This window comes from Rana temporaria, chromosome 1, assembly GCF_905171775.1.
Source record: "Rana temporaria chromosome 1, aRanTem1.1, whole genome shotgun sequence".
NCBI lineage: Eukaryota > Metazoa > Chordata > Amphibia > Anura > Ranidae > Rana > Rana temporaria.
Genome location: NC_053489.1, coordinates 365971466 through 365983808, shown reverse-complemented (window position 1 = coordinate 365983808; position 12343 = coordinate 365971466). Strand labels below are relative to the sequence as shown.

The window sequence follows — 12343 nt, the reverse complement described above, 5'->3', positions numbered from 1 at the left end:
TATTACCGGTGTAAAAAATGCCAAGTGTGTTCATTGAACAAATGTAAATATAAGAAAATTTGTAGCTTTGTTTCAACAAGCACATCACGGTCCTTTGAGATTGAGCCTTTTATTACGTGCTCTATGGTAGGGGTAGTCTACCTCATACAATGTCCTTGCGGGCTTCAGTACGTGGTTAGAACCAAGAGGGCCCTCCAAGTCAGACTCAATGAACATATAAATAACATTACGAAAGGTTTTAAAAAAACATTCTGTGTCAAGACACTATGACCTGGTGCATGACAGGGACCCCTCTAACACTTTATTTGTAGAGATTGACAAATACAAACCAAATTGGAGGGGGGCTCCCTTGTCAGGGAAATCTCTAAACAGGAAATGGCTTGGGGATACAGATTGAAAACATATGTCCCTTATGGCCTTAATGTAGACACAGATGTGAACGCATTTATTAATAATGCTTAAGTGTGCATAATCGTTATGTGACGATTATTGTAGGGATGTTGCAGTTGTTGAATAATATGTAGCCATCTCAAATTTCTTATTTTTTTTTTCAATTTCTTTTAGCGAATGATTTGTGATGTTGTGGCGATTTTTGAATGTGGGGATATGGGTATGTTGAAATATTTACAAAACGGGTCTGTGACTCATATCAAGGCTTGATTTTAGATTGTATGGTTGGCCTCCAATTCAGATCAAGACTTGTACCTGATTGGTTTTGCAGGCTTGTGACTCAGACCGAGGCTTGGTCCTAATATGTTTGTTATTTAATGAGGTGACACAGCTCGCCGTCCATGCCCCTGGACGATGTGAACTTTCACGAAACGCTTATGGTAAAGCGACGCGCTGATGTCCCCTCATGGTTTATCGCTATCGTACCCTGAAAGGACGGGTTTGTCTGGATGTGCGCCAGCCGGCACACCAGACTTAAGGCTGTCTATTACTTTGGATGCTGTAAGTGTAATACATTTTTACTTCATAAAAGCAATTAAGGTTTTACACTATATGGAGCCTTTATATTTTCTATGAAACCATCCATAAACTGTTCCGAGTGGGAGACAACTGGATGCGAGCTGACCAGATGTTTAGATGCATGGCTTGTTCCTGTTAGAGATCAAGGCTATTATGGGCATTTTTTGATCCTCTGTAACGGGGGGTCAATACATTCTGGTAAGGAGACATCTTTTTCACATGGTGGTGGATCTCACAAGTGGAGGATGGTGGATGGATTTTTGAATAAACCCTTAGTTGTGAACACTGGTGGACTTTGTTATTCATAAACTACTGAGCTGTGATTATGCTGAGTTTTTTTTTTTTTTTTTCAAAAGGTAGAGGTGGACAACAGAGTATATTGCGACATTATGTACTGAATCAGACATATCGATGAAGGGGGGCAGAAAGACCAACCTTAATCATGTTATATGGGAATGGGAAACTATACAGGTTGCAAGGAGGGCATAGACCAGTAGAGCCACTTGTCAGAAAAAATATGCATACTGTCAAATAATGTGTGGTGGATTCTTTCAGAGAGTTTGAATATGCTGAGTTTTTTTAGCACGATTCTATTTTTTATCTATTTTGCACTCCACTGTTCGTTATTTACAGAAGAATTGCTGCTGCTATCATTTAAACATTTATTTTATCACTACTGAGACTGTTATATACACTTAGCGTGGTTTTTCCCCAACTTTTTTTCAGATACAGATGAATGTCTTTTCACAGTACATGTTTGATGCTTGGTTTTCTCACTTGCCTCCCTTATCCATCTAAGTTTATAGTGTATTAATTTTTCTGAAGAAAGCTGAATATGTTATAAATTATGTGAGCGACTTTCCATTTTATAGTAAACTATGGCAATATTTTGAGCCCTAAAAAAATATTGTTACCTCGGTCACAGCAAATACCCGCTTCCCGCATGGCACCATTTTGTACCATTTGTCATGCAAAGTATCCATGAATCCAGATGATTTGTAACGACTTATAAACTCTGAAAGATTAGAGGTTAGGGCAGAGTTTTGGGGTAAGCCTATTCCATATCCTGTAAAATTGAAAGACATGTGAAAGACAAATTGAAAAAGTGTAATAAAATGTCAAATGTGTATTAAAATTCATAAATAAAGAATTGTCATTTATTTTTCATATTTGAAGCACAAGCAGTCTATTACTTACATGTTCCTTACATAAGGGAAACCATTATCAGAAACATTCAGAAAAAACTTGAGGCACTAGGTAAGGCTTAATTTTATTTCTTTACTTTTTCTGGTATAAGTGTCTGTGCTGTGTCTTAATACTGCAGCCACTTTTCTCAACTGTTCCACCAAGATTTGCAAGGTCTGCCTCTGACACTAACTGAGGTATTGTATCTTTGTTATGCACAGCATGCTGGGATTAGGAGTGAGGGGAGAAATTAAGCCTGCCAGGCTCTGATATTATACCCACTCTGTTTTGGCTCCTGACCTGATAGAACCGCTGTGAGAGAAGAAAACATGATTATTAAAATGATCAAATTTCAAATCTGTAGATCATTTTTTTCCAGGTGAAGGTTTAGCCTCCTGCCCCCAAAGGAGAATAGTAAGGCAAGGCACGCAGTGTGACAAAGCAAACTGTGGATGTGTGAGACAAAGTGGAGGGGTCAGGAGAGCGTAACACAGACCACAGCAGCCAGGAGAGTAATGCAAATAGTACAGGGGTCAGAAGAGCGTAACATGAGTTGCAGGAGTATGTTACTCACAGGGTGCATATGTCAGGATGGAATGTGTTATGCACAGAGTGCAGGGGACAGATTTAGGTAACACACCCTTGGGACAGGAGACCATAAAGCAAAGAGTGCACGGGACAGTAGTGTGCATTGCAGGCTTCAGGAAAGTAATAGAGTACAGGCGGTCAGGAGAACGTAACATGCAGATTAGAGTGCAGGAGTATGTAACTCACAGGGTGCAGAGGTCAGGAATGTGTTATGCACAGTGTGCAGGGGTCAGAGGTAGGTAACGCACAGGTTAGTGGACAGAGAACAACAAAAAATTATCTTCCATCCCAAGATTTTATAGTGATCTAATTCGTTTAATAAGGGAGTGTGGAGAGCGGTAAGAGCTAGAAAACATTATTATCCGCTTCAGCCCCAGAAGATTTGGCTGCCCAATGACCCGGCCATTTTTTGCGATACGGCACTGCGTCACTTTAACTGACAATTGCGTGGTCCTGCGATGTTGTACCCAAACAAAATTGGTGGTATTTGATCACCTCTGCGGTTTTTATTTTTTGCGCTATAAATAAAAAAAGAGTGACGATTTTGAAAAAAAAACACAATGGGGGTTATTTACGAAAGGCAAATCCACTTTGCACTCCAAGTGCACTTGAAAGTGTAGTCACAGTAGATCCGAGGGGGACATGCAAGGAACATAAAAAACAGCATTTTAGCTTGCACATGATTGGATGATAAAATCAGCAGAGCTTCCCCTCATTTCAGATCTACCCCTCAGATTTACAGCGACTGAAATTCCAAGTGCACTTTCAGTGCAATTTCAAATGCACTTTGCACTTGTAGTTTGCACCTGTAGTGCAAATTGGATTTGCCTAACCCCCAATATCTTTTACTTTTTGCTACAGTAAATTTTTTTTGTTCCTCAGTTTAGCCCAATATGTATTCTTCTACATATTTTTGTTAAAAAGAAAAAATGCAATAAGCGTATATGGATTGGTTTGCACAAAAGTTATAGGGCCAGATTTAGGAATAATTATGGCGCCGTAACGTATCCCCTTTACGTTACGCCGCCACAAGTTTTCGGCGTAAGTGCCTGATTCACAAAGCACTTGCCTGTAAACTTGCGGCGGCGTAACGTAAATCTGTCCGGCGCAAGCCCGTCTAATTCAAATGGGGCGTGTACCATTTAAATTAGGCGCGTTCCCGCGCCGAACGTTCTGCGCATGCTCCGTTTGGAAATTTCCCGCCGTGCTTTGCGCGAAATTACGGCGCCCCGACGTGTTTTTTGAACGGCGACATGCGTAACGTACTTTCGTGTTCCCGGACGTCTTACGCCAAAAAGAAAATGTTTTAAATTCGACGCGGGAACGACGGCCATACTTTAACATGGATGGTGTAATTTTACACCATCTAAATAGCACACTTAACTTTACGACGCGAAAAACCGACGTAAGAGAATGCGACGAACGCGCGTACCTTCGTGGATCGCCGTAATCAGCTAATTTGCATACCCGACGCTGGAAAACGACGCAAAATCCACCCAGTGGCCACCAGAGAATTACACCTAAGATCCGAAGGCGAACAAAGCCGTACGCCTGTCGGATCTTAGCCAAAAGCCGTTGTATCTTTCTTTGTGAATTACAAATAAAGATACGACGCGGCAAATTTGAAAGTACGCCGGAGTATCAGCAGATACTCCGGCGTACTTTTTCTGTGAATCTGGCCCATAGCGTCTACAAACTATGGGAAAGATTTATGGCATTTATATGGATTTTTTTTTTTTTTTTTACTAACAATGGCGGTATAGCGACGTTACAGGGGACAGGTCGGACACTTTTGACACATTTTTGGGACCATTGACAATTACAGAGCGATCAGTGCTATAAAAATGCACTGATTACTATGTAAACGTCACTGGCAGGGAAGGGGTTAACACTAGGGAGCGATCAAGGGGTTAACTGTGTTCCTTTTTTGTGTTTTAACTGCGGGGGGATTGGGGCTGACTTTAGAAAATGACATATCATGTTTTCAACTTTGTAGAAAGACACGGGGGCTGATTTACCAAGCCTTTGCTCCATGATTCATGATACGCACGCCGCTTCACTACGCCGGCAAAATATTGGTAAATATCAAGTGGCTGCCTTCGCGCGGCTTGAAGCGGCGCACGTGAATGCCCAAATAGTTTTCAGCTTACGCTGATCATGAAGGGGAACTCCGTGCCAAATAAGAAAAAATGGCGTGGGTTCCCCTTCAGGAGCATACCAGGCCCTTAGGTTTGGTATGGATTGTAAGGGGGAACACCTACACCGAAAAGACGGCGTGGGGTTCCCCCCCAAGATCCGTACCAAACCCTTTTCCGAGCACACCACCTGGCCGGACAGGAATGGGGGTGGGGACGAGCGAGCGCCCCCCCCTCCTGAGCCGTACCAGACCGCATGCCCTCAAAATGGGGGGGTGGGTCCAAAGCACTCTTGTCCCTATGTCGATGGGGACAAGGGCCTCTTCCCGACAACCCTGGTCGTTGGTTGTCGGGGTCTGCGGGCGGGGTCTTATCGGAATTTGGGAGCCCCCTTTAATAGGGTGGCCCCCAGACGCCGGCCCCCCACCCTATGTGAATGAGTATGGGGTACATCATACCCCTACCCATTCACTTGGGGGAAAAATGTTAAGTTAAAAAAACACACTACACAGATTTTTGAAGTAATTTATTAGTCAGCTGGAGGGTCTTCTGCCGGACTCCCCCCCGCGGTGGAGCCCGGAAGAAGAGGGAACAGTGAACACATCGGAAAAGACCGGCTCCCCCCCCGCAGAAAACTACGAAGAAGACCGGACACATCCCCCCCCCCAATGTTCTGCGATCCACCGACCAAAATCTGGTCAGGGTACCAAAAACCAAATACAAGTCCAAAGGAGAAAGAAGGTTTGCTTTTCAGGGTCCTAGACTATGGAACGCTTTACCAACCAGCATTCGGTTGGAGGAAAACCACCTGACTTTCAGAAGACAGATCAAAACTCTGCTCTTTTGATATCATGAGACACGAACAACTAGCGCCCAGAAGCGATTCAGTTCGCATGCGCCGCGCTTTATAAGTTTTTCATTCATTCAATGTAAAAGAGCTTAAAGGGGGAGGGGCCCCGGCAGAAGGCGGCGTTGAAGTCCGGCTCCCCCCAGCAGAAAACGACGGAGAAGATCGGGCCTACCCCCCATGCAAAAGAGCTCAAAGAGCTCAAAGGGGGAGGGGGCCCGGCAGAATACCCCCCAGCTGACTAATAAATTAAGTTAAAAAATCTGTGAATGGGTAGGGGTGCGATGTTCCCCATACTCACTCACATAGGTTGGGGGGGGGGGTATCTGGGGGCCAACTTATTAAAGGGGGCTACCAACGGCCAGGGCTGTCGGGAAGAGGCCCTTGTCCTCATCAACAAGGGGATAAGGTGCTTTAGGGTGGGGGGCACAGTGCCCCCCTGCCCCAAAGCACCCCCCATGTTGAGGGCATGCGGTCTGGTACGGCTCAGGAGGGGGGGGCACTCGCTCATCCCTGTCCGGCCAGGCGGCGTGCTCGGATAAGGGTTTGGTATGGATCTTGGGGGGAACCCCCACGCCGTGTTTTCGGCGTAGGTGTTCCCCCTTACAATCCATACCAAACCTAAGGGCCTAATATGCTCCTGAAGGGGAACCCACACCGTCTTTTTTTTTTTTTTTTTATTTGGTGCGGAGTTCCCCTTCATGATCAACGTAACAAAAACCCATGCCGGTATTTTATTTTTATTTAACCACTTCCATACCACGCCTATTCTAGAACTTCTCTCCATGTAAAAATCATATTTTTTTACTAGAAAATAACTCAGAACCCCAAACATTATATATATATATATATATATATATATATATATATATATATATTTTAGAAGACACCCTAGGGAATAAAGTGGTGGTCATTGCAACGTTTTATCTCCAATGGTATTTGCGCAATAATTCTTAAAACACCTTTTTTTTGGGGCCAAAAAAACGGTTTCATGAATTAAAAATTAAAGTTAGCCCAATTTTTGGGGATAATGTGAAAGATGATGTTACACTGAGTAAATAGATACCCAACTTGTCACGCTTTAATATTGCACACACTCATGGAATGGTGCCAAACTTCGGGACTTAAAAATCTCCAAAGGCGACGCTTGTTTTTTTTACAGGTTACCAGTTTACAGTTACAGAGGAGGTCTAGTGCTAAAATTATTGCTCTCGCTCTAACGCACGCGTCAATACCTCACATGTGTGGTTTAAATGGCGTTTACATATGTGGGCGGGGCTTACATGCGTGTTCGCTTCTGAGTGCGAGCTACTAGGGACAGGGGCGTTTTAATTTTTTTTTTTTTTTTTTTTTTTACGTAATATTTTTTGCACTTTTTTTTTATCACTTTTATTCCTATTACAAGGAACCTAAACAACATCCCTTGGAATAGTGCGTGACAGGTCCTCTTTATGGAGAGAGGCGGGGTCAATAAGACCCCACATCTGTCCTCCAGGCTGGAAAGCATGAGATCGGGGGAAAAAAACACTGATGCTTTCAGCCGCGATTGCAACTTTGTTTATGTTTATGTTTTTAAATCTCTATGCTCCTCATTTGGCGGCAGACAATTCGTTCTCCGGGCCTCCGATGGCACGGGAGAGCCCGGAGAAGCACCGGATGGCGGTGGGAGGGGGGATGTCCCCTCCTGCCGCCTGTAAGAATGATTAAGTGGCGGAACTGCCGCTATGATCATTCTTATGGTGCAAACAATCGCCGCCTGTAAAAAAGGATATCTGAATGATGCCTGTAGCTGCACCCATCATTCAGATATCCCCCACTGAAGTCCAGGACGTCATATGACATCCTACGGTACGGAAGTGGTTAAAATTTGCTTTGGAGTCAGGGCTGGTGCTACCACTAGGCAGCCGCCTAGGGCACACTGGAGAGAGGCGGTGGCACTACCACCCAGGGCGCCCGGCCACTGGTGATCCTACTCCCTCTCAGCAACTAACTCAACAGCCAGCCGCTCCACTCTAGAGTCCCTCCGTACAGTGTTAGAGGCGCTGGCACAGCAGCGGTGGAGGAATGGAGGAAGGTAAGAAAATATCCCCTGCGCACCCCTGATCATCACAGTGCCACTGGCAGTGAGTGTGACCTGTCTGTGTACCTGCGGTCACAGCGTTACCGTCCACCACCAGTCTGCCTCTGATGTACCGCTCCGCCTCCGCTACAGCCAGCCAGCTCTGCCTCTGAGCCTCTGCCTTTCTGCCCAGTGCTGCCTGTGCCCATACGTCGCATGTCCCCCCCCCTCCATCATGGAGGCCGCTCTCTCTCCTGTGTTCTTCCTATTGCGGCAGCCAGCGCAAGATTTACAGTACCCTGACGCTGAGAACCAGAGTGATGAGATCACGCTGAAAGTACAATAATTAGGTGGGACCTGGGCCCCCATACCCATTTTAAGGCCAATTACTAGAAGATAAGCCAGCCAAGTGGGGTCTAGCAAAATGAACAAGTCAATTTCCATAGACTGGAATGGTATTTATGGTATATCTTTTGCCCATGTTAGGCTCTTTGTTTGCCCACCCGGACCAGGGGGTGTTTGTCCCATCTCTAATTTTGTAGCATGCTGGATGATGTGATTCATTTTGGACAGGGCTTTGCCTTATCTGCTAACTGCATTTCTGGTGATCCGAGCATGTCCAGGGACTTAGATTTTTTGATGTTGCTTTTTGTGTGTGAACAGCACTTGGATGTTTCTGGGCATGCTCATAGAGCGTGTTATTTGGGTTAGTAATTTAAGAAAATGTGTATTATATTTGTGTGTCCTTATCGAATGTCTATTTTATTTATGTCTTTGCAAAACAGATATGTTTTTGATCAAGGGTTTTTTGACTGGTTTATTTATTTATTTTGGGTGGGGGCTATCTTCGCCTGAAATATTTGTGAGGTTGTCAATGTATGTTGTTTTTAGGGTGTTCACTTTGATGTAATTGTCTGTCTGTGCTGCATTATTTTGCTAAATCTTTCTCAAGATGTTGTGACTAATTAATGTTTCAATCCTTAATAGATGTCTGTGGGTCTTTTTATCCTGTTAATTTCCAAAGCATATACCAGATTCTGTTTACTGTCTCAAATGAACCTATGTTTATTTTTATTTTTTATATTTATTTATTTGTTTGTTTTTGCTTTTCTTGTTTTGTTGACCAACACAATTACTTTCAAATTTTGAAGTTTGTTTTTTGTTACTTTTTCATCCTACAGATTTTGACAGCTGCAGCTGAAATAGGCTGATTGGCAAAACAAAACAGGTGTGATTTTTGTCTCGAAGCTCCTTTCCTGGTGCCTTCATGCATGGATTGTGTGATGCCATGGATGGTCACCAGGAAAGGAAAAATACAGAGCGGTAATTATTTTTTCCTTTTTACTGCAGTGGTTCTCATCCTCAGTCCTCAAGTACCCCTGACAGGACATGTTTTGTGGATTTATCTTATCAAGGATTGCTATCCAGACTGTCTTTTAAAGCACATGTGCAAGATGAAGGAAAACCTGCAAACATGGCCTGTTGGGGGTGGGACTTGAAGTGCTGCTTTACAGCACTGTGCTTAAATCTAGCGCAAGGCAATCCTATTCTAATTGTGGGTGTTTGAGGGAAGCCAAGTGAGTGTTAGAACCCCTGCTTGTGTTTTTTGGGTTGGGCTTTGTGTCCCTTTTCTTAAAATTGGCTTCACTTCCTGTCACACAGCTGAACAGGAAGTAAGGTTAAAACCCTACCAATGTCTTTTCTTGGTGTGTCCCCATTAAGCAAATTGCACTCCAGCACTTTGTTGTGTACACCCCAAATGATTAGTTAGTTTTAGGTTTAGTAAAGGCAAAGCCACGCTGCAGTACAAGTAAATTAGAGGGGAAGCACTGATGATTTTAACATCCAATCATGTAGAAGCAACGTATTTTTTTTTGTTCTTTTCTTCCTTGCTTGTCCACTTGTAGTGCAAAGTGGATTTGCCTTTAGTGAATGGACCCCAAAGTCCAAGATCCCTAATAATTTGGGGTGTACACAGCAAAATGCTAGAGTGCACTTTACATAATGAGGAACTATTTAGATTGATCTGTGTGTCCCCAAGAAAATACATTAGTAAGGTTTTACCCTCACTTCCTGTTTGGCTATGTGACAGGAAGTGAATGAATTTGAAGTAGAAAGTGGCAAAATCTGGGCGGTGTCTTCACCCTATTAGGGGTGCAGACATCCCCAAAAAATTAGCAGACTTTTAATCTCTCTGCAATCTAGCCCCAAGTAAAAAGGAAGGATTTCATTTATTTTAAATTTGCAAAGACACATTCCTCAGATCAACTGTGATGCATGTCAATGGCCCATTTAGCCCTTGTTTAATAGAAAACACCAGTTGCCTTTCACTAGAAACATTTGTTAGTCCGATCCTGGAGATCTGCATCTGCTTTACTATCACTTTCCCTAAAAATTGGGTTCCTGCACGTAGATGCGCGACCACCGTGTATTGGATATGCGCATATGTGGTTCTCGGAAAGCGGTGGCCAGCACACAGGACATCACGCCCCTACAGGAAGTTGCTTGTACTGCTGCTAAGGTCTCTGAGGAAGGGATGATACTTATCTGCAAATTAAGAAAATTGTTTATTTAACATTGGGTGGTGTTTGTGGGTGTGACGGTATCGGTATGATATCCCCGTCAAAGATTCCCTTCTTCCATAAGAACATCACCCAATATTCCACGAGGAGGAATATTCCTGAGATCGCCCATTAAGCCACACATTAGTCCAGGCTTACTGCTAGAACAAGACAGACTTTAATGTTATATCACACAGCTTATATGTCATTTCCAAAACTGTTACAATGACAAATCTCCGCCCCCCTCACACTGGGGCTTCCATACAGATGATTAGGCAGACACGACGGAGCCGATGCTGAAAACACATTTTCTTTAGACAATGACATCAAGGACGCTGATTACTAGTTGTACTAAATACATTAACTAGACCGCTCGACCCCGCATATAGAGAGATAATTACCACACTGGAGCAATCAGAATAATTAACACAAGCCACTTAAACACAGATCTCCTTCACACAACACAATAGATCAATTAACCTTTAGAAAGAGTGAGGGGACATTAGCACGTCAATAACCTGCTAGCCGAGGACAGAATTACACAGGGCAAGCAGGGAGAATTAGACTGAGACATATAGGCAAATGCATCACAATGGCCCCCCTTTTTCTCCCTGCTACGGCAAACCCGGTTGGACCTTCCCTGGTCCAGTAGGGTTGACGGGTTTAGAGCTTTTAGTCCGAGGTTAACTCCGTTTGGCGTGACTGACCTCCCTTGGCAACTGCTTCAGACTCAGGTATGCCACCGGGTCGTCAGATCACACGCCAGTCAGTTCCCAAGTCTTTGTGCGATCTGCAAAGTCACCAGAAGTCAGTGTGAAGACGGCGAATGAGTCTGTGCGCCGCCATCTAGGTGTCCCGCTATGGGAGGGGCAGGTTATGGCTCTGAAGTGACAGTCACAGGAGATTCATAAAAAGAAAAAGTTATATTTGTTGAAATGCTGTAGCACCGGTGCTCAGAGTTCAGGGGGGGGGGAATCAGGGCCCCATAGGGTCAGCCACCCTCTGCTCCCTCCGCAGCCGCCAGTTCTCCTCTTTGAGCTTCTCCAGCTCCATCTCCAGTTCATGGAGCCTGGGGGGGGTCAGCCTGCTGTGACCTCAGGTGGTTGTTCTCCTCCTCCATGCGGCTTATGCACTCCTCCAGCTCTATGTACTCACGGATCAGCTCCTGCTTGCTCATGTCCTGCAGGCTCTCCACGTGGTCCTTCATCATCAGGAACTGGGTGGTGGTGTAAGGGGCCACCGGTGGGCCCTTGGCGAACATCTCGGCCCGCATCTGGGACGCCCGCTGCGACTTCCTCTCCTCCAGTCGCTTCTTCTCCTCCCAGGTCAGCTTGTTATACGGCTTCCAGGACCTCTTCTTGGGGGGTAGCCGGCGGTGCCTCTTTCTGCCCCGCTCCCTCCAGGGCCCCTCCGGCTCAGGGCTGTCGCCCATGACCAGCTGACAATGGTGTCCCCTGTTGTCCGTAATACCAGATTGTACCGTGAGGACTTCGTAAATGGTGTCCGATGGTTCTTCCGGACCCAGCTCCTGGAGATCCCAAGCCGAGTCTACACAATGGGCTGCTGCTGGTGGGCGGTACCCAGGTTGAGACCAATTTGACCTGGTGTTGTCGTTCATTGGGCAATTCTGCTTCAAGTGACCCAGCTGTTTGCACCGGAAGCAGCGTTGTTCGTTGTCCTCCTGGCGTGGATAGCGAGGGCTAGATGTCATCGGTCTGTTAGGTGGTTGGTATCTAGCGGCTGGTGGGTGTGAGGGCGCCGTTGGTCGTGGAGGTTGTACCCGTGGTGTGACCTGGTTTGTCTTGCGAGTATCCGCATATTCATCTGCCAACTTCGCGGCCTCTGGTAGAGTCATGGGCCTGCGATCTCTCACCCAATCTTTGACATCCGTCTGGATGTGATTGTAAAATTGCTCCAGGAGCATTAGTTGCAAAATGTCCTCTGCGGTGGTGGCCTGGCTGCTGTTAACCCAGTTAGAGGCCGACAGGGACAACTGGCA

At 45.2% G+C, this 12343-nt stretch overlaps 1 protein-coding gene across 1 annotated transcript in view; it reads right to left on the bottom strand.

Moving 5' to 3' along the window:
- GRIN3B (glutamate ionotropic receptor NMDA type subunit 3B) overlaps nucleotides 1–12343 on the bottom strand; it is a 220965-nt gene that overhangs the window by 24718 nt on the left and 183904 nt on the right. The window contains exon 6 of the mRNA XM_040322193.1: nucleotides 1884–2035. Within this exon, the coding sequence (XP_040178127.1) occupies nucleotides 1884–2035 (152 nt within the window). The remainder of the gene's footprint in view (nucleotides 1–1883; nucleotides 2036–12343) is intronic.